Source organism: Strix aluco, chromosome 18 (genome assembly GCF_031877795.1).
Source record: "Strix aluco isolate bStrAlu1 chromosome 18, bStrAlu1.hap1, whole genome shotgun sequence".
Lineage (NCBI taxonomy): Eukaryota > Metazoa > Chordata > Aves > Strigiformes > Strigidae > Strix > Strix aluco.
In genome coordinates, this window is record NC_133948.1 from 2,777,005 (window position 1) to 2,795,498 (window position 18,494).

Consider the following 18,494-nt stretch of genomic DNA (forward strand, 5'->3'; position numbering starts at 1 on the left):
GTAAAGCATGAGTTTATAAATGGCAGCAGGTTAATCCAGGCCTAATTTCTAGGTTTATGCTTTTGATCCTTGAACTTTGTGGGATTAATCTGTGTCCCCGCTCAGCAGCTGAGCTCTGATCTCAGCAGAGACTCACGGTTTAATTGCGCCACTGGCCGTCCGCTCGCTTTGGAGTAGGGGGGGCGCTGCTTAAAAAATGTTTAAAACCAAAAGTTTAAATCCCATCCGGAGCGCCCTGTTCCGGCAGCTCCCGCTCAGGGACGTACCGTAGCGAGCCTGGGGACGGGGCGGGGGGAAGCTGCGAAAACAGAAAATGTCGGAGCGGGGACCCTGGTCCGGCGGCTCCGGGAGCCGCTTGGAGCCTTTTGGGGAGCGGTGGGGAGGGGGCGGCGGGGCCGGGCCGGGGTGGCGGGGCTGGGCCAGCCCGGGGGAGGCGGGGCCGGGCCGGGGGAGGCCCCGCAGCGCCGGGGGAGGCGCAGGGCGGCGGCGGGCGCAGCCGGGACGCGCACGGTACCGGGGCCCGGGGCTGGGGAGAGGGGGAGCGGGGTCGGGGGGGGCGGCCGCGGTGCTCCCGGGGCTTGGGCTAGTGAGTGCCGGCCCAGGGTGGGGGGGTTTGGAGTGGGGCAGCCCCCCCCCCTCCCTCCTTGGACCGCCACGTCCTTCCCCTCGGGGGTCCCGCCGGGCTGGGGGGTCCCGTCCCGCTGCGGGAGTGGGGAGCCGACATGGTCCCTGCGGACGGGGGGAGGTTGGGGGGGCCCCAACCGCAGCCCGGCTCCTGGTTGCTCCATCCACCGGCGGCGGCTCCAGGCCCCGCGGCCCGAGCGAGCCCGCAGGCCGTCCCGCAAGGGCCGAGGGGTCCATGCCCGGGGCAGCTCCCCGTGGGGCTCCCGTGGGCTCTGCTCAGCACCCGGCAATGAAGGTGCTGCCGCTGTGATGGCAGCGTGGGGCCAGATCCTTGACGAGGTGGTCTGGAGCCTCCAAGAGGCACCGCCGCTGTGAGCGGATCCCACCGGGACCCCCAGCACCTCCGCTTGCAGGGAGTCGAGGGGAGGGAGAGCAGCCCAGGGGCACAGGCAGACCCATGGAAGCTCCAGCGGGCCATGAGTGGCTTGTGCCGAGCTCCCCGGCCAGTTTTGGCCAAGGTGGACACATGGAGAGCCCCGCCGGGGATGGGGATGTGGCCGTCTGCGGGGTTTGTGGGCCAGGCAGTCTCCTTGGGTTGCCCAAAGAGGAAGGGTGAGCTGGTGGGGCTGCGACAGGGCCTCTCCTGCAGCCGTTCTCAGTGCTGAGCTGCAACCGGGATCATCTGTGGGTCTGGGGTTGGTTCTGCCCCTCGCTGGGTGCCCACAGGGACGGGCTGAAGCTGGGATGCCCAAGGGTGAGGTTGGCTCTGGGGGATGCAGGGAGAAGAGATGGGGAGGACAGCACTGCCCACCAGATGGGCTGAAATGTGGGGATCACCTGCTGCAAAGGCTGAAATAATAGTGGCCCCTGATGTTAACGAAGGGAAATTATGGTTGTTGTTCAGCTTGGTGGTGTGGCTGGAGGGTGAGGATCCCCTGGTTAGCCCGGGGACAGTTGGGCTGCAACTGCAGCCACCTGACGGGACGAGGGTGGCTCTGGGAGCGCAGTGGAGGGTTTACCTCAGACCCGATGCCAACAGCAGCCTCCCTGGTGTGTGGGGCATGAGAGAGCAAATGAAAGGGAAGAAATCTGCTTCCAGCTTCTGACCAATAACCTCCATTGATCGGTGTCTAATAGGAGCACAACAGCTCTTTCCAATGGGAAATAGGCAGCTGCTGCCTCTTGAATCACGAGATGCGGGATAAGGGCTGATGTTTGTTTTGTCCTGTAATCGATGCTTTGTTTTGAGATGTTTGGAAATACCTTGCAAGGAAGTTCCTCGTTGTAGAGCAGTGTGGCCAACGGGGTGCAAACAGCACCGGGGAGGGTGGTGGGGGCTCCACATCGCACCGTGGGAGGTGATGCAAAACAAGCAGCACCACCGTTAAGCAATTTCCCGTCAGCAGGGTCTGTCCACAGCGCCCAGCCAGCCGTGTCTGAATGAAGCGTCACGCTCTTGTCACGCTCACTGTGGTGAAACGAGGGAGATATGGCATCCCCAGTCAGCCCCGAGTGGGGGGGTGATGCTCTGCTCTTTCCCCTCAGACATTGGCAGGGTGATGCCAGCTTGATCCAGAGCCATGTCCAGGTACCTGAAGCACTTCACGGTGGTGGGGGATGACCCTGTGCAGTGGAGCAACGACTATCAGAAATGGGAGGACGAGGAGGAGGAGGTGGCAGGTGGGGAGAATGGGGAGAAGCAGCCAGATTCGGAGATCAAGCTGGAGCCCACCAGGAGCCGCATCTCCTTTCAGGATATGATGAAAAAGCTCTTCAGCTCCCGCAGGTTTCAGGTGAGACAGACAAACCCAGGCCAAAGGGAGATGAGGGTGAGATTTGGCCAAAGGCACCTGGGACAGCAGAGTCGACGTGGGATGGAGCTCAGGGTGGACTGGGAGCAGCACCGAGCTCGTGAGCAGCTCATGAGGGCGGCTGCTGCCTCTGAGCTGGGCCATCCTGTCAGAAACGAGCCACTTCGCAGCGGGCGCAGGTGTTTCCTGAGCGGCGACAAGCCTCGGTGCACGCTCATCATGGCGCTGGCGGAGGCACGTGCTCTTCCCCAGCTCGAGCTCCCCGAGACCCCCCGCGCCAAATGGTGGGAGAAAATGGCTGGGTTTGGTGGGGAGACAGGCAGTTTTGTGCAGGCAAGACTTTGCAGGAGTAACCCACTGACCAAGAGCAGTGGGAGTCCTGGGTGGGAGCAACAGAAAGCTCCGTGAAGTGCAACCAGCCGAATCGGCGACGCAGGGCAGGGTCCGGCCGCGCAGCTGTGTGAGCCTTGGGGCATGTTTAGCTGAAGGCTGTGTCAGCTCCTCTTGGTGATACATCCATGTTGGGAGAGGGTTTCATATTGGTTCTTCTCCAACAGATCTTGGTTGTCTGCTTGGTCATCCTGGATGCCTTGTTGGTTCTGGGGGAGTTGCTTATGGACTTGAAAATCATCCATCCGGACAAATACAATATAACCCCGAAGGTAAAATGCGGGGAAGTGTCAGTGGGAACCATGATTTCCCTCTCTTTGGTGTTCAAAGTCCACTAGATAGGACAACCAGGCAGTCAGGACCTCAACCTTCAGCCATGCCGAGCTGGCAGTCACAGGCACAGGGATGAAGGTCTGGCAGGGACAAGTGTGACAGCCCTGCAGTGTGCGGGACCAACCCAGCTCAGCTCACGTTTGTCTGTGCAGCAGCTTTGTGTTTCTGTGGGCTGTGGCAGAGCTGAATTGTTCTCGCCACCCTTCTCCCAGTCATCTTCACACCTCCTGGTCCAGCTTAGCCAAAGCCACTGGCTGCCACATGCTGGCTCTGGTTGTCCCTTAGAGCAGAAGAAAAGTCCCCAGCCTTTCTCCTTGTAGAGCCAGATTAGACACGTTCTCAAGAGGTGGAGGTTTTCTCCAACACAGGAGGGTTTCCTGGCTCTAAACTTGCGCTCTTTTCTCAGGTTTTCCACTACCTCTCCCTTTCCATTTTAACCATCTTCCTGGTTGAGGTGGGGTTTAAAGTCTTCGTCTACCGCCGGGAGTTCTTCCACCACAAGTTCGAAGTGCTGGATGGGATTGTCGTCATTGTGTCGTTCATCCTTGACGTTGTCCTGATCTTCCGTGAGCACGAGTTTGAAGCTGTCGGGCTGCTGATACTCCTGCGGCTGTGGCGAGTGGCCAGGATTATCAACGGTAGGTGTGTGCGGCCGGTCAGGAGCTTTCCCTGGTGCGTGGGCTGGATTTGCTGACCTTGCCTGAATTATCTGGGCTCGTGTCTTTGTTCCTTTCTCAAAGTCATCTGCAACACCCCAGGGTCTTGCTCTCCCAGTGAACTCAAGAGTTTTGCCCGCGTAGTTTTCATTGCTGAAGTGTGGCCTTAATTAGGCTGTAATTTCTTTGGAGCAGCAATAATCTGCTGCTTGTGTTGGTGCGATGCCTCGGTGACGGGGGCACGGCAGCTGGCTGGGGCTAGCAGAGATCCCCAGCTCTAGCATGGCAGCATTGGCACCTTCCCCTAAAAACAACCCTTTATCTGTTCTTGCGTCCCTCCCTCCTGGAGGGGGATCTTAAGTTTGCGTTGTAGGATCCTTTTGCCAATGTTTTAACCAGGGAGAAGGGTAAACCCCTGCCCTCCTGAATCTACTGCTGTAGCAGAGTGAGTTTAACTGCTCTGACATTCTGCTGCAACGCCGTCATCCCCTCCAGGGATGCTGCAGGGAACGTCCTGATCTCACTCTGGATCTTTCTTGCTTGGATTCAAAGGGGTCACTGTAAAAAGAGGAATATAAAATGTCCCCAAATCAGACTTTGCTGTTGTAACTGTAAATTGCTGCAAATAGATGTAAACTCAGACGCTACTGAAACAAGTGTAGCTGGAAACATTTTCTGCCTTCTGGGGGAAGAGATTTTGGGATGGAAAAAAAAATGTGGCCATGAGATTATCTCTAATTCCTGCATGAAACCTCAGCCCGGGTACTGCCCTGTGCCTACAAGTGCACTTTTGGTGAGTGCTCTGTACTTGATGCAGCTTCTAAGTCTTTTAGCTGGAATAAAATGAAAGGGTGGCTGGGGCTGGGGCTGTCACCTGCGACCCCCCGCTGCTATTTTGATGGGGAGAATGTGCCTGATCGGCGGCCGTGGCTGGGAAAAGGGAAGATGCGAGAGCAGCTTGTGGCTCTTCTTAGTTCAGAGTGAAAGTCAGAGAGAAACTGCATTTGTGTGCAGCTGCGTGAGCCACGGGAACCTCGGTGTCTCTTTAACACGCCATTTTACAGCAGAAAACCAGTATTGCGTTTACACTAAATCCCCTCACCCCTGGGTGCTTCTGGTTTTCCCCCCACACTTTTCACCCTGCCTGCCCGCTTGGAGCAACAGAGGGGACAAAGAAAATCTGCCCCGAGCTTTGGGTGTTGTGTGTCTAAACCTGGGCAGGGTTCACTGCCTTGGGTTGCTGTTGATTGATAGGGAGCAGCTTACAGGCAGGTGGGGACTGTTTGATGTTATCAATGCAAATAAGCAGCATCGCTGCTTTGTCTTCAGAGAAATGAACCCCCAAACCTCAAGCCTGCTGCCTGTAGCACTAGAAACACAGGCACACATCGGTGCCTGCCTTCGTGCGTGTTGTTCTGTCAGCAGCCGGAGGAGAGCTCTGTCGGATAAGAAGAACGTGATGTTCTTGATGCTCTTACCAAGCTTTTTTTAATTTTTTTTCCCCCCCCGCCTCAGAAAAGGGTGGGAAGAAAATGCCTTTACTGTGGGGGCTGAGTTCACGTGTAACAACAATTTTTCAGTCGAGAAGCGACGCCTCCGCGGTAACAAACCTCGTGCCCTTGCTGCAGCCATGCAAGGTGAAGCCAAAACTTTAAGGAGCAGATGATGTTCCACATCCCACTCCCCCGGGCCAGAGAGATCAGCTCCAGGGGTGGCGGAGCCTTGTGCCCTGGGCTGTGCTGTGCACTGCTGTCAGACCAAGGCTCCCCCGAAAACGCAGCCCCTCGTGGCAACAAAGCTGCCAGTTACCTCGCCCTCGAGGCTCTGCCAAGGGAGCGAATTCAAATTCAGGATTTGAATGACAGTCTGACTGATTAATTCAGCTCAGAGGCCAGACTGCCTCTTCCCAGCAGAGTATCGGTATCTGAATCCCTGGGGTGGCTCATTTAAAACCCTCCTCATTAAGAAAAGCACTTGGGAAGGGTGGTTTGAAGATGACAGAACCAGAGCTGGAGAGGAACACGTTTAACTCCTTGACTACAGACCCCGTGTCCTGTTAACCTCCTGCTAGTGGCTGTTTTACACTGTAAGATGAATCCTCTGTGAATTGTTTCGCAGGAATAATTTTATCGGTAAAGACCCGCTCTGAACAACAAGTGTCCAAGCTAAAGCAAGCAAACCTGAAACTGGCAACAAAGGTTGAACAACTGGAACACAGCTGTGTAGAGAAGGTAAGAAAATGCTTTTAATTTAAGCAAAACCCCTCAGGACAAGCTGGCTTGGGATCCTTTTGCAAGGTTGCCACGGTCAGCTCGGTTTCATCAGAAACTCGTGGGGTAATCTGGGCCGAAGAACCACAACCCTGCCTGTCCTACTTACTTTAGCCAGGTTGTCCTGTTTTACTGCAGCACAAGATAGGTTTCAGCAGTGGGAAGATCTGTGGGAACCTGGGAAACTATTTTAAGATGAGAACTATATTCATGATTTGACTTTTGTTTCCAACAGGAGCAAGAAATTGAGAGGCTTAACAAGATTTTAAAAGAGCATGGACTCATCAGCGAGCGAGGTTCCTGAGGGGGGGTGGAAGTCTGCCCTGGAGAGTGCAGTGTTGAAATGTACCAGTTTGACCTGAAAGGTTTTCCTCTCTCTTTGCTTTCTCTTGTATAGTGTTGCCTGTAAACATTTTCTATTTGACCACACTTTGATTAGATCTTGGGATTGCAGAAATAATTTTGCTGGAAAATTAATCACACGGCCTCCCCATAAACAGTGATTTCATAAGACGTTTCTTGTACAGTTGTACAGTCAAAACTGCAAAATAATTTAATAAAGACAACTTTACAAGCTATACGTTTATGAAAGTACCGCTTATTTTACTGAATTTTTCTGTGATAACATGCTTTGTTTGCAATGTCTTGTAGAAACTTGCAGCACAAACGATAAGAACCCAGGCTGAAAAGGTCATTTCTTCTCTCCAAGCTGACCGTTCATCGTTAGTACATCTCTTCTTTGCCAACCATTCTTTTCATATTGTTGGTAGTTTCCTCATTTCTGTTGCTGCTTGTGCCACTTTGTTATTTATATAATGTTCATTTCAAAAATACCAACACACCACTCCTTTTAGTTGACAATCAAATCAGCACCAAAATAGAGGCAACCATGTGCCACCTGACGTCAAACAATGCCTTGTTGTCAACAGCAGATTTGAGGTTTGATGCTGCATTCTCTCATCTCTTCTTCCATTTTAAGTGTTCGTTTGCAGCCCACTGGGCTACAAAGTTCTTTTGTTTCCACAGCTCATAAATCAACATATTAAAAGAATTAGAATATGTAAGAACAGGTGTAGGTGAGTGGACTGCTGGGAACAGTTAAGACTCCAGGAAAGCCATTAGGAAACATATTCTAAAGGACCAGACTGGTGTTTGAACACAACATGAACTTTTTCAGGTACTGGAAGGTCCCTGTGGAGAGACTTATTTTATAGTTGAAGACTAAGATTCAGTAAGTGGGAATTTAGAAAGGTGTTGACTGTAGCAGATGTCTCCAACTGATTTCAGCCAGAGTCAGCTGGAAGGGTCATTGAGCTTTTCTGAAAGCATCACTTAACTGTTTGGATTTTTCAAGGAAGGTAATTAATTAGTGGTTTAGGAAAAATAGCTAGAAATACGTGGCTTATTCATCTATGAAAATAGATAAAGCAGAGGCCTTATCTAATAGCACATGATTACTTTAATTAACAAGTTAGCTCTGCTGTTCCCAGAATAATGAAACGTAGTTTCCTACGGAGCCGTAGCGTGTCCCTGTGCTCTCCCCATCCCCTCCTGCCTCCACACTGCTAGGCAGGCAGCTCGGACTAGTGCTAGTTCAGGGCAGCCACTGGGCTGGAAGGCTGGTGGCTGTATGTGTGCTGACCGGCCAGCTAGAGCCACCGTCAAGTTCATCCTGCAGCCTTTTTTCCTCTCGGCAGAGGTATAATTGGGAACTCGCCACTGATGTGGGTTGTTTCCTGCCCTAAAGCTTCTGAGAACCCCCGTAAGGGCTCACCCTTTCTCTCTTGGCAAACTTTAACCCAGCATGTCTACAATTTAGAAGAAACTGATGGCCCACTGCAGTGACTGGATAAACCTCGCTTTAGGAAATGGACTAAGAATCAGAAGAGGCAAAAATATGGCTTTTTTTTTTTTAATGCATACTTACCTTAGACAAAAGGAAAGAAAAAATCAAAGGGTAACTTGGCATTAATGGTGGGCCAAGCTTTATAGCCTGGCTCTGCAGGTGAAGAAATATCAGTGAAAACAACAGAACTTGTTATAGGAATAGTCCTTTCCCTTCCTGAGGGAAGCTGCAATGAAAATACAAATGTTCATTAGCTTCAGCCTTCTCTTTGCAGCACTACTTTACTTGGACTGGGCTGTATTTTCAGCTGTTCTTTGTAGTAACTTGGTTTTTCATATACAGTTCCACGTTTCTTTTCATGAATGATGTATAGATTTTTATTGAAGTGTGTTTTGGCAAGCAGCCCACAGTTGTGTTTGAGTTGGAACAGAAACTGTTGGGTGCAATATGTTCTAATAAGAAGTGTTACCTTTAGATAAAGAGATTAACTGGGTCACTATCGCACAGCCAATACCTAATGGCTTGTTTTGCTTCTTTTTATCTTAAATCCTGTAATTTAATTACATACCTGCTTCGCTGTGGTGGTAGTGATTGTTGCTGTAACGTTCACTATTCTGGCTTGTGGATTGACCAGGGATCCATATTTAGTCCACTTCACTTCTATTTCAAGGGATACTGGTATTTGGCATGAGCTCTGAAAAGTGTTATAAATTCTCTCATTGTCTGACTTATACAAGAGTGACCACATTAATTATTCATCTTATTAAACTGGCAGAATGCCCCCAGAAAGTTCACGCTGGGAGGTTACCAGAGCAACTGCACCATGGCTGTGCCCTGGACCGCTGCCTGTGCAGGCAGCACAGGTGCCTGCAGCCTTGGCTCGGGTGTCCCTGCAGTTTCTCCACAGGTGACAAACCGACTCTGTAACTGCACTTCAGGCAGGAAGTTCCACCTGAGGCAGGACTTTGGCTCTTAGTGACAGTGCTGAGCTGGCTCTTTTTAGTACAAAGATGTATTTCAGCAACATCGCTGGGACAGTAGAAAATGCTTAACTCTGCCAGGGCAGAATTTTGAAGCTATACAATCTTAAATATTTTTAAGTATTTCTTCTTGAATCGTCAAGTTTCTGGTTACAGAAATCATTCACTACTTAGCTGCAAAAGCATACAAGCTGTCCTTAAGAGACAGCACCCACCCAGCAGCACTGCCTAACACCAACAGCAGGGTCTGCACTGCATCGGGAGGGGAAGGGCTAGGACAGAAGATGTGGAGAATAAACATGTTGTTTGGCTTACTGTTTCGGTGCTTTAAAGGATTCTTGCTATCTTACTCTAACCTGGTATAAGAGCACCAAGTAGAAACACTGACTCTGTTACTTCACTCTTCCAACCTTGCCAGTTGTGTGTTTCAATCCCATCTAAACAGCAAGAGACTAAATTGTGGCTAGAACTGGGTTGTTTTGTACCTGACGTGTTGTCCTGATCCATAACTGAGGATACCAGCTTGATTAAAAGTAAACTCTGTCCTTACAGCAAGAGTGAAACCCCTTGTTTTTTAATTTTCCAGGAAGACTTCCCTTCAGTTTGTTTCCGAAATTTTTTTCCCCATAGGTCTGAGAAGCCTAAGCTGCTGCTGCAGCACAGGTACAGATCTCAGGAGAGAGGACAGTGAGAGTGAAGGGGGTGGTGGCAGTGGTGTAACTCTCACCTGTTCTGAGGTGTGGAGGTGAGTTATCGGCACCCAGTCGAGCACATCCTGGGCTTGAGAATTTCCAAATGAGGCCACGTATTCAGGAAAGCTTTGTCCCTTCAGTAAATCTAGGAGGGTCTGAGTCAAGGGTTGGCATTTCATAGCTGCTGTAATTCTTCCAGAAAAAAAAAAAAAAAAAAGATGAGTTAAAGCAAAATCCATCACTTTGACACAGTAATAATTTCTCCTTGCTCTCATGCACTGTTCAAGCCTTCTGGCTACAGTTGCTAATGTACACAATCTTTTCAAGAGAAAGGCCATTGTTAATTAAATGACATTTTTTATAATTAAATACTCCATTCCCAATACTGCTACAGCTGTGTAAATGTCTCAGGACCTGAACAGATCCTAATGGAAAGGGTTGTCAGAGGGTTAAATAAAAAAAAAAAAAAAGAAAATATCCTCTTACCGTAACTTACAGCCCGATATCATGTTATGACCAAATAATACTGGGGTTCTGGCTCCCTGTGCTGCCATACAGTCCTGGTTGGATGTACTTTGCAGAATGGTAAGTTGACTGTATTTGTTAGTATTCTGAATGATGCCAGATGTAACACACAGTTAAAGGGAAATTCAGTACTTGATGTATATCATGAAGAAAGACTCCTTACTCATATCCTTAAAATATATCTGAAAATGCTATAATAGCTCAAGACTCCTCTTACACTGTGAAAAAGCACTAGAGTGTACAATGAAGGGCTAAATCTATCTCATGAAAAAGTCCCAGGAGATTGCTGTCAGGACTGAGTCATTCGCTACTCCTAAAACAGAGCCAAAAAAAGCCCACTTTTACTTTTGGCAAAGAACAGATATATTTTACAGATGTCCACGCTAGAAAATGTTTGTGAAGATGGACCAGAACAAGTGCTGCAAACAAAATTTCAACAGGGAAAGGATATCCTGGTGGCCGGAAGCCCGCTCTTAGAGGCAGTCCAACAACATAACCGGGATTACCACTGAGGGGAACTGGCTTTGTATTTACCTGCAGTGCAAACGTACAGTATTAGTTCTTGTTCTGTACTGAAATGCTTGGAAAACACAGAAATATTTCACTTGTTTTAGGATTATTAACTGCCTTGAACAATGATAAGTAGTAGGACTGCTCTGTAGAATTGTAACAGTTCTCTAACACTGGAGCAGGCTTTGCTTTCACTGGATACAGTTATACAGAGTCACAAGATGACTCTTTTAAACTTGAGAAACAGATTTAAGAGACTTTTATTGCCCAGTTCTGAAATGCTGCCTTATTTGAGTGTCCAGGGCAAGTTACATTTTACCTTGCTGCTAACAATTGTTCTGATTCAAGTTTAATAAGTTTTGTAATTAAATGTCTTTCAGCAAGTCATCCGTAACATCTCTAGCAGTTACCTGAGTAAAGCTGATTTCAAAGCTCTGCTGTATTGAAAGTGCTTCTTTGTTAATTGCCCCCAAGACAAAAGAAGCAGCTGCTTCTATTATTTCTCCTGCGTCTGTGTATGTAATGTGATAACTCACCTGAAAATTAAACATTTTAGATATTAATTAGAACAAATACATAAGAGTATGAAACTAGAAAAAAGGAATTTAAAACTATGTAAGTATTGTTTTCTTTCTTCCTTGCTTAAGAAACACTCAACTACACGGTAGAGATATAATATATCCTCTAAAGGCTGGAGCCTCTTCAAAACTGACTTCTTGATAAACCCCTTCTAAGCATAAGCCTAACGTTCATCTATTTAAGATGAAAAGATGAGATGATTTGCACTGTGTATTCCTGTCTCTGCCACCACTGTGCCTGAAGTCATCTTCTCCCAAGCCTAATGTAGATTCTAAACTCATGTTATTGTCTGTTATGTCACATACACACAGTAATAATAGAAAAGGATTTCACCCTGTCTCCGTCTTATGTTGCATATAGTTATTATTTTGTTGCAAAACACTCTCTTTTATCCCAAAGTCAGTGTTTTTCCTCTCACATTCGCTTTAGAGATGTCACAATATATGGAAACTGTGCAAGGCCCTTCTCACATCTTTGTAATTTGTGAATCAGAAATTATTTGATGCATACATGCTTTCCATCAAACGCGAGGAGGAAAAGAACTGTCATACCTACCCCAAGAACTATATTTATGCACAGTTCATCCAAAATCATAGGGAGCCTGAGGAGATCACTACCATTGAGTAAAGTCCGCATTCCATTCAGAGACTGGACAACTATGGACTGGACAGTAATATTAACCTGAAAAACAAATTCATGTCATTTCTGAATATTGTGTATAATTATTTTTGGCTTTTTCTGTATTATTATATTTGTGACCCTTCCGGGTTCTGTTCCACAGAAACAGCAGTCAACTCTGAACAACTGCTGTGTTACATGTATTGCTGAAGTTCACCAAAAGGTTCTATTTTTAAGTAACTAGAGAGAGTTACTTTAAAAAAGAGAGTTTTATATGAGGGGAATGCATCAGGCTTAAATATTTCCTGGTAGCATATTATCTTGGAGTTTCTAAGTATCATTAATGATAGCAAGTGATGGAAATTTTTTAATTTAAAGATTAAGTCCCTGTTCTGATGAAGTCAGCAGAAAACTCCCACTGACTATAACGAGTAAGAATTTTTCCCCCAGCTGTTCCAACTAAGTTAGAAGGATACTTACCATCTGACTTGATTTGGGCACCTAAAGAAGAATAAAAGAACAAATTCAAACAATAGCAAAGGTATGACCTATTACAAGTAGCAGTGAAGTAAAGCATTTTAAAGCTTAACTGCTTTGCCTATTTAACTCTGTATCGTTACGATAACTTTTACATTGTGGCAGTGATTGGATAAACACTACTGTATCCAAGTAGTGTGAAAATAACTGGCATTCTCTGTGGCTAGTTGGCAAAACCTTATAGCCAAATCCTCTTCTTTCCCTGACAGTAACTGGAAGATTTCTTAGTGACTTCCATCAGTTTTCCATCAGGCCTAGCTTTGACTATATTCCCAATAAATATACATTGCATTAAATAAGTATTAGGTGAATCTAGTGGTTCCCCTGAACACCCTATTTGCAACTCAGAACTAAGAAACACTGAAAAAATTTACTTGCATCAGAAAGGTGACCTGAGAAAGCATCTCAAGTTTGGCATGAGTGTTACTGTGCATCGTATCGTTTGACCTATTGAGGGCGTCAGAGAACACTGTTCCTATTGCAGATCTGTGCAAACACTTGTAACTATTCATAGACTGACAGTTTAGGAAGTCTGTCAGGCTGTTCATACCCACAAAAATGAAGAGCTTTTGTTGTCCCATTCTGACGGTAATGAGTCCATAGTTCACGGTCTCTAAACAAAGAAATGAGAAGCAAGTATCCCTCTTGTCATACAGCATGTGGACATGCACAGTTGCCCCACTGGAAAATTTCCACCAAATTTTCATGGAAAAGCAGAAATGCCAGACCAAGAGCATCAATCAGGCCTGCAAAATACTCACATAGAGCACCATTTTGTCAAAAGTGTTATTTTTGTGACTTCCCAATGAGTGTCTAATTCACATCTTTGGGAAAGGACCAAAAATTGGCCTCTGACCGTGAAGCAAGTTCTGCAGAATTATGACAGGATACAGAGACCAGTCTGCTCACCTAACATCACGGCAGAGAACACATTCCTATGAGCTGGAGACCTGAAAGTGATGCAGGGAAAATCTGTCACACACTGTCACATATTTATATCAACATCCTGAGGTACAGCTCAGCCATCACAATCAGCTGTATGAATAAAAGTGCCTGTAAAGATTAGACTCATCCTTCAGGGAAGCATGCTCTTTTTGATGAGGGTAGACAGAATGATCACCACTCCTAAAATTCTATTTATCTGTCACTGGGGTGACAGATTATGTTTCTGTAGACAGCACTCCAGTCTTACTGCTGCTTCCCACTGACTCATCCCACCAGCCAGGGAGGCAAGCAGGGGCAGGCAGCAGCACAACATCCTCAACACCCCTCGCATCTGCTGGACAGGCCAGGGTAGAGAGCAGAGACTAACGGCAGGAATTATCAAGACCTTCGTATCTCTCAAGTTGCCTGGCAGTGAGCACGGGCTCATAACGATGGGGTTTTTTTTGAGGAACTGCTGTACCAGTCCTCTCACCGGGGACTCCCCCTGGGACGATGTGTTTTGCTATTTCTTTTGCCGGCAGCTCCACCTGCTGGCACTGGAAGGGCTCCCTGCTCTGCCCTGCGACCACCCTGTCCCCAATACCAAGTCACTTTTCTACTGTCACATCCCATCTTCAGCTCCCTTGGGGAAGGAGAGCTTCCTACAGACCATCTCATAGCGTCTGTTCAGCCTTCTCCAGTTCTTGCATTTGATCCTTCCTGAATGTCCGAGGTACTTTTGACAGAAATCTGACCTCTCCTAAGCTGGGCCATTTTAATTGGCAAGCAGCATGCGGGGAATGTGTTAGGCACTGTTCTAGTGAGGAAGGGGAAGTCAGCTGTTAGTTCAAACACATTTAGCTGCTTGGAGCCTGTCCTGAGGCACGCTTTTTCTTTTCTGGTTCTGCAGCCACCAAGAACTCAAATTTTGGGTGCACATGGAAATGCTCAAAAGCCATTCTGAGGCAGTTTTCTCCACCTCTTCCACAGCAGGATGATCAAAAGGTAACACCTGTGAGCAACCCTCTGCTGATTTCAGCGAGGTCCTCAACGATCAGGAGAATGATCCCACCTGTGAGAAAGTGAACTACTTACTGGGCTTTCCCTTCCTGTTGATAGCTTTGGAATGTGAGGGGACTGGAGGGGGTCTTTAAGCAGCCACTCCCTGGAGAGTACTAATTAAATTAGTTTAAATAATGACATAAATTAAAAACATTTTAATGGCAGAGAGTAGGCTGTTTCTCAATGATCTTCAGCTTCTGGAAGGAGCTATCAAGGTATTATGTATTTCAGTTTCAATTTTGCATGCATGATTTATCTTCCTGAATATCTGTAAAGGGGGTTTCTTTATACATAAGACATCATCCTCCAGTTCAAAAAGGAATGAAAAAGTAAGTTTAGCTTTGAAAAATAACCACAGACTGGATTTGGTAGTAGGCTGGATACAAACAAATTTGCTCTCAGGGGGGTAAAAGGTCATGTTCTTTGAGGAGTATAAAGAAGGCTTAGCATGCATGTGCAGTATCTCACTATTAAGAACTGAGGCTTGTAAGAAAGGTATACATGCAGAGGATTAAACCTTACAGGTTCTTTTTAAGTACAAAGGTTTACCAACTCTTTAAAACCCAGACTTCTCAGAATTATCCACCCTGGTAACAGGCTTCTGGGAAAAGCCTGAACATGCACAAAAGCATCAAACCACTGCCACTGCAGTGTTAGCTCAGTGACATAAGCTTGTCTCTTCAAGACTATTATTTTTGTCGGCTTAGCAGAGAACAGTAAATGCTTCTGTTACCAAACCTTGAAGTAAAAACATTTCCAAAGGCTTTCTATATAAAAGTCTATTGCATATGGAGATTATTTTTTTCCTCAACCCACAATTTAAAAATCCAAATAAAACACCATATCCTTTAGTAAATAGAAGTTACTTAATCCTGGAGACGCAAAAAGACATATAGTATCAACGGTCAGCTCTATTACTGTTTCAAATCATACTTACTGCTAAAATGCTGGAGTTGATATAGAACAGCATACTAGCTGCTTGAATGGTGCCACATTTTTCCACGCTTACTGATCTAGTACATTTTGTAGCCTGGTTTACTAAAAACCCTGGAAAAAAGTCAAAGTATTACTGAAGCAAATTAAAGAGTAATTATGAAAAGCAGAAATAAAAACCAATATGAAAACCTCAAGTGCAAGCAAAAGTGAAAGTAAATATAATTTCTATTGCAGATAAGGTTTTATGTGAGCTATAAAGAATGATACTTTCTTAGATTGTCCAAAAATGCTCTGAGACAAAATATTACTTATTAACAACAGGTTAATAAAAGCTAGAGGAAAATTTATTACTTCATTTCTGAGATCTTATAAGGGGTTTTTTCTTTCACAAGAGACTTCAGTTTTCCTATGGTCATCTCCATGACTGTTATGATAACATATTTAATAATAACAGTGGGTTTTGGAAAATGTAGGTATGTGGGTTTGGTTGTGGCATTTTTTTTTTTTCCTTCCCCTCCCCCTCTGCCGATTTTCAGGGAACTGTGTGAAAGATTAAAATGTAAGGCTCAAGCCTGCAAGTCTGACTTGAGTTGTATTCAGGCTGTGAAAGGAACCTCATTATACCAAAGGGACATCTTACAAAGGTTGCCCAGTTAGGTCTTGCTTTCTGTAATAGCCTCTTCCCTCACGGTGTCACCCTTGTACTATTTTATTAAATCAATTATGTCAAATGGGATGTCTTACTGTTGGATAAACAAGCCTCTCAAGGATTTACATATCTAACTTTGAATGTTTAACATAGATGCAATGCAACTTCCAACCTATGTCTAAACCCGCCCCCCCCCCGAGAAACAGAACCTATTTGAAAAACTTTTGTTCATGAATCTTTATCTGAATTTACATTTGTGTGTGTGCCAATTTACTGACTGATTAAGCTCAAGTCAGAGCAGAATACTCTAAAGCAAAAAAAAATGGAATTAAAATGCATTTTCCAACCTGCAGGATTCGCATCAGAACACCACGAGGAGACAACAGGACTAGGTAGTCTTAGAAATGCATCCGCTGTCTGTATAGGAACACCATACTGCCAAATAAAACAACATATTCAAGTATAGAGGTGTGTTTCAGTCCATGGATTTGTATCAACAATAAATCTGAATAAAAAGCACTTATTTTCACTATATCTGTCAATACTGTATACTACTTTGTGCATCAATTCTTAAGCCACTGCTCACAGCTTTATGTTAACTCTTAAGCCACTGATAACAACTTCATGTTTACAAAAGCAAAACAGCTACTTCTTTTTCAAAGATCTTAAAAATCTGGTTCACTTTAAGTAAGCTAACACAAAATGCTACACTTCTTAGTTTTACATTTCTATACTTAAAGATCAAAATAACGTTTGTCTTTTCCAGAACTGCATTTTTTAAAAAGCAGATGCAAACAATGCTCACTTGTTCTTTTATGGAACAATCTAATACTGATAGAATCAGATAATTATTTACCTCGTATCTGTAAGTTTCATTCGCATCAGAAGGACTTTGAGCATCTGTGTTCATACGCCAGCTGTCAGGCTCAGCACTGAAAGAAGCACTTCCAAACTGTTTAAACAACTGATCAAAATTTTCAGGAGTAGGCATTTCAGGGGAATTGAAGGAGAGTGCTTGTTTATCTGTCAAAACATTTTAAAGAATCAGATAACCTTTAGGATAAAAGATACGGAAATGGTATTTAGTAACAATTTTTCCTTCTGGAGTTGTTAAAGACTCAGTTACAGAAAAATATCAATGCAACTTTTAAGAAAAGCTTTCTCTCTTCTTTACAAGAAAAGCAAGGCAGTATCTTGATTCAACATTTCACCCAGGTCCATGAAACTTAAACTTCAGAAAAGAGGTAAGTCCCTTCTTTCAAAATCATGTTTTCTGACAGCATATGTTCCAAAACAACGACATGCCAATTCATGTCTGCAGTTTCCATGCTAAGTATGAGATGACAGTCATAATTAAATTAAGAGAACATAGCCCTGATCACTTCTTCTCTGCAAGTCACTTCAAAGCTGGGCATAAAGGATTTGTACCACTGGTGACTTACATAGTTACAGTGACAGATCGGGAAGGAGTCAGTTTTCCATGAAACAACTTTAAATGTGATTTATTGAGGATGCTAAATTCTTTACAAAAAAACCCACCACCAAAAAACAATTACTTTTTTTTTTTTTCCAACAAAGACGACTAAGAGAGTATGAGATGTTTTAACTCCATAGTTTCACAAGTGAAGGGATTACAACATAAGGACTGTGAGCATACAGAATAACCAGTTTTCTGACAGGTTTAGTTACTTTTAATTTTAGTCTGTTTCTGGTACCTGAAGAGCTTATAAAAATAACAGCACAATACTTAATATTGGCAACAACTCTACTTACAGTTTGTAGCGTGAATGCAGAAAACACTGGGATTGACTTGGTCAATTAATTTAAATATCCTTTCTGGTGGATTTGCTTCAACATCAAGTGAATATATAGCAGCTTTTTGACTACAAAGATGGCTGTCACCTCTGCAAATAATAATAATACAATCAATAATCCACTAGAAGTTAGTACTGACCATATTTTAAAGTTCTTTTCATGTATTGAAGCAGCATCAAAAAAAGCACTAAAGAGATTACTCTTTTTAGCACAATTTGTACAGCAATTTTGCCTCCTTAGAAGGTTTATTGTTTTATCCTGTGTGCTTAGTAATAAGCAAAAGAATTCCCCAACATGTTTTATCTAGCAGAGGAAAAACTGTGTGAGCAGCAACATGAAGAAAGGTAAGAGACAGACCAGGGGGAAGGGAAGAGCCCGACTAATAATATTAGAACTAAAATGACAAGTTGGATGGGATCCAGATGGTGTGAGACACCACAGATGCAGGGTGCACTACAGGCTACACAGGCTCAGAAGCACTTTTATTTATACAACACAAGTGGGAAGTATGACCTTTAGGGTAACGTGATGGCACGTAGACCAGAAAAAAAGGTCAGTTTTGTGAATGTTGGAATGATATTTGCTTTGTGGGAGGGAGCGGGAGAAAGTCCTACTTGAGAGCACATAAAAGAAGTGGCAAAGTGAGAAACAGGGAGGTGAAATAACTCATCCAATCTAGGAAAAGTATTTGTAGATGTGCCATGGTTCATCACCAACAGCCCAGCACTGCAGTAGGC

At 45.2% G+C, this 18,494-nt stretch overlaps 2 protein-coding genes across 6 annotated transcripts; one reads left to right on the forward strand and one right to left on the reverse strand.

The window, feature by feature from the left end:
* The first annotated feature begins 452 nt into the window (after positions 1-452).
* Positions 453-6,662, forward strand: HVCN1 (hydrogen voltage gated channel 1). Its single transcript, XM_074844733.1, has 6 exons — positions 453-510; positions 2,170-2,417; positions 2,993-3,097; positions 3,565-3,796; positions 5,933-6,045; positions 6,320-6,662. The coding sequence occupies exons 2-6, from the start codon at positions 2,205-2,207 to the stop codon at positions 6,386-6,388; spliced, it is 732 nt and encodes a 243-aa protein (XP_074700834.1). The 5' UTR covers positions 453-510; positions 2,170-2,204; the 3' UTR covers positions 6,389-6,662.
* On the reverse strand, positions 6,663-17,840 carry TCTN1 (tectonic family member 1). 5 transcript variants are annotated; one of them, XM_074844723.1, is made up of 13 exons: positions 17,716-17,840; positions 16,799-16,965; positions 16,290-16,377; positions 15,295-15,404; positions 12,315-12,335; positions 11,772-11,897; positions 11,048-11,173; positions 10,577-10,661; positions 10,089-10,227; positions 9,638-9,794; positions 8,499-8,624; positions 8,012-8,156; positions 6,663-7,275 (listed from the first exon to the last, which is right to left on the reverse strand). In XM_074844723.1, exons 2-12 carry the CDS (start codon positions 16,931-16,933, stop codon positions 8,013-8,015), a joined length of 1,257 nt encoding a protein of 418 aa, XP_074700824.1. In that variant the 5' UTR covers positions 16,934-16,965; positions 17,716-17,840; the 3' UTR covers positions 6,663-7,275; position 8,012. The 5 variants fall into 5 exon arrangements, with proteins under 5 accessions (XP_074700824.1, XP_074700823.1, XP_074700822.1 ...); XM_074844722.1 differs by having other exon boundaries at positions 6,663-7,420; XM_074844721.1 differs by lacking the exons at positions 6,663-7,275; positions 8,012-8,156 and adding an exon at positions 8,183-8,399.
* Between the last annotated feature and the right edge of the window lie 654 nt (positions 17,841-18,494).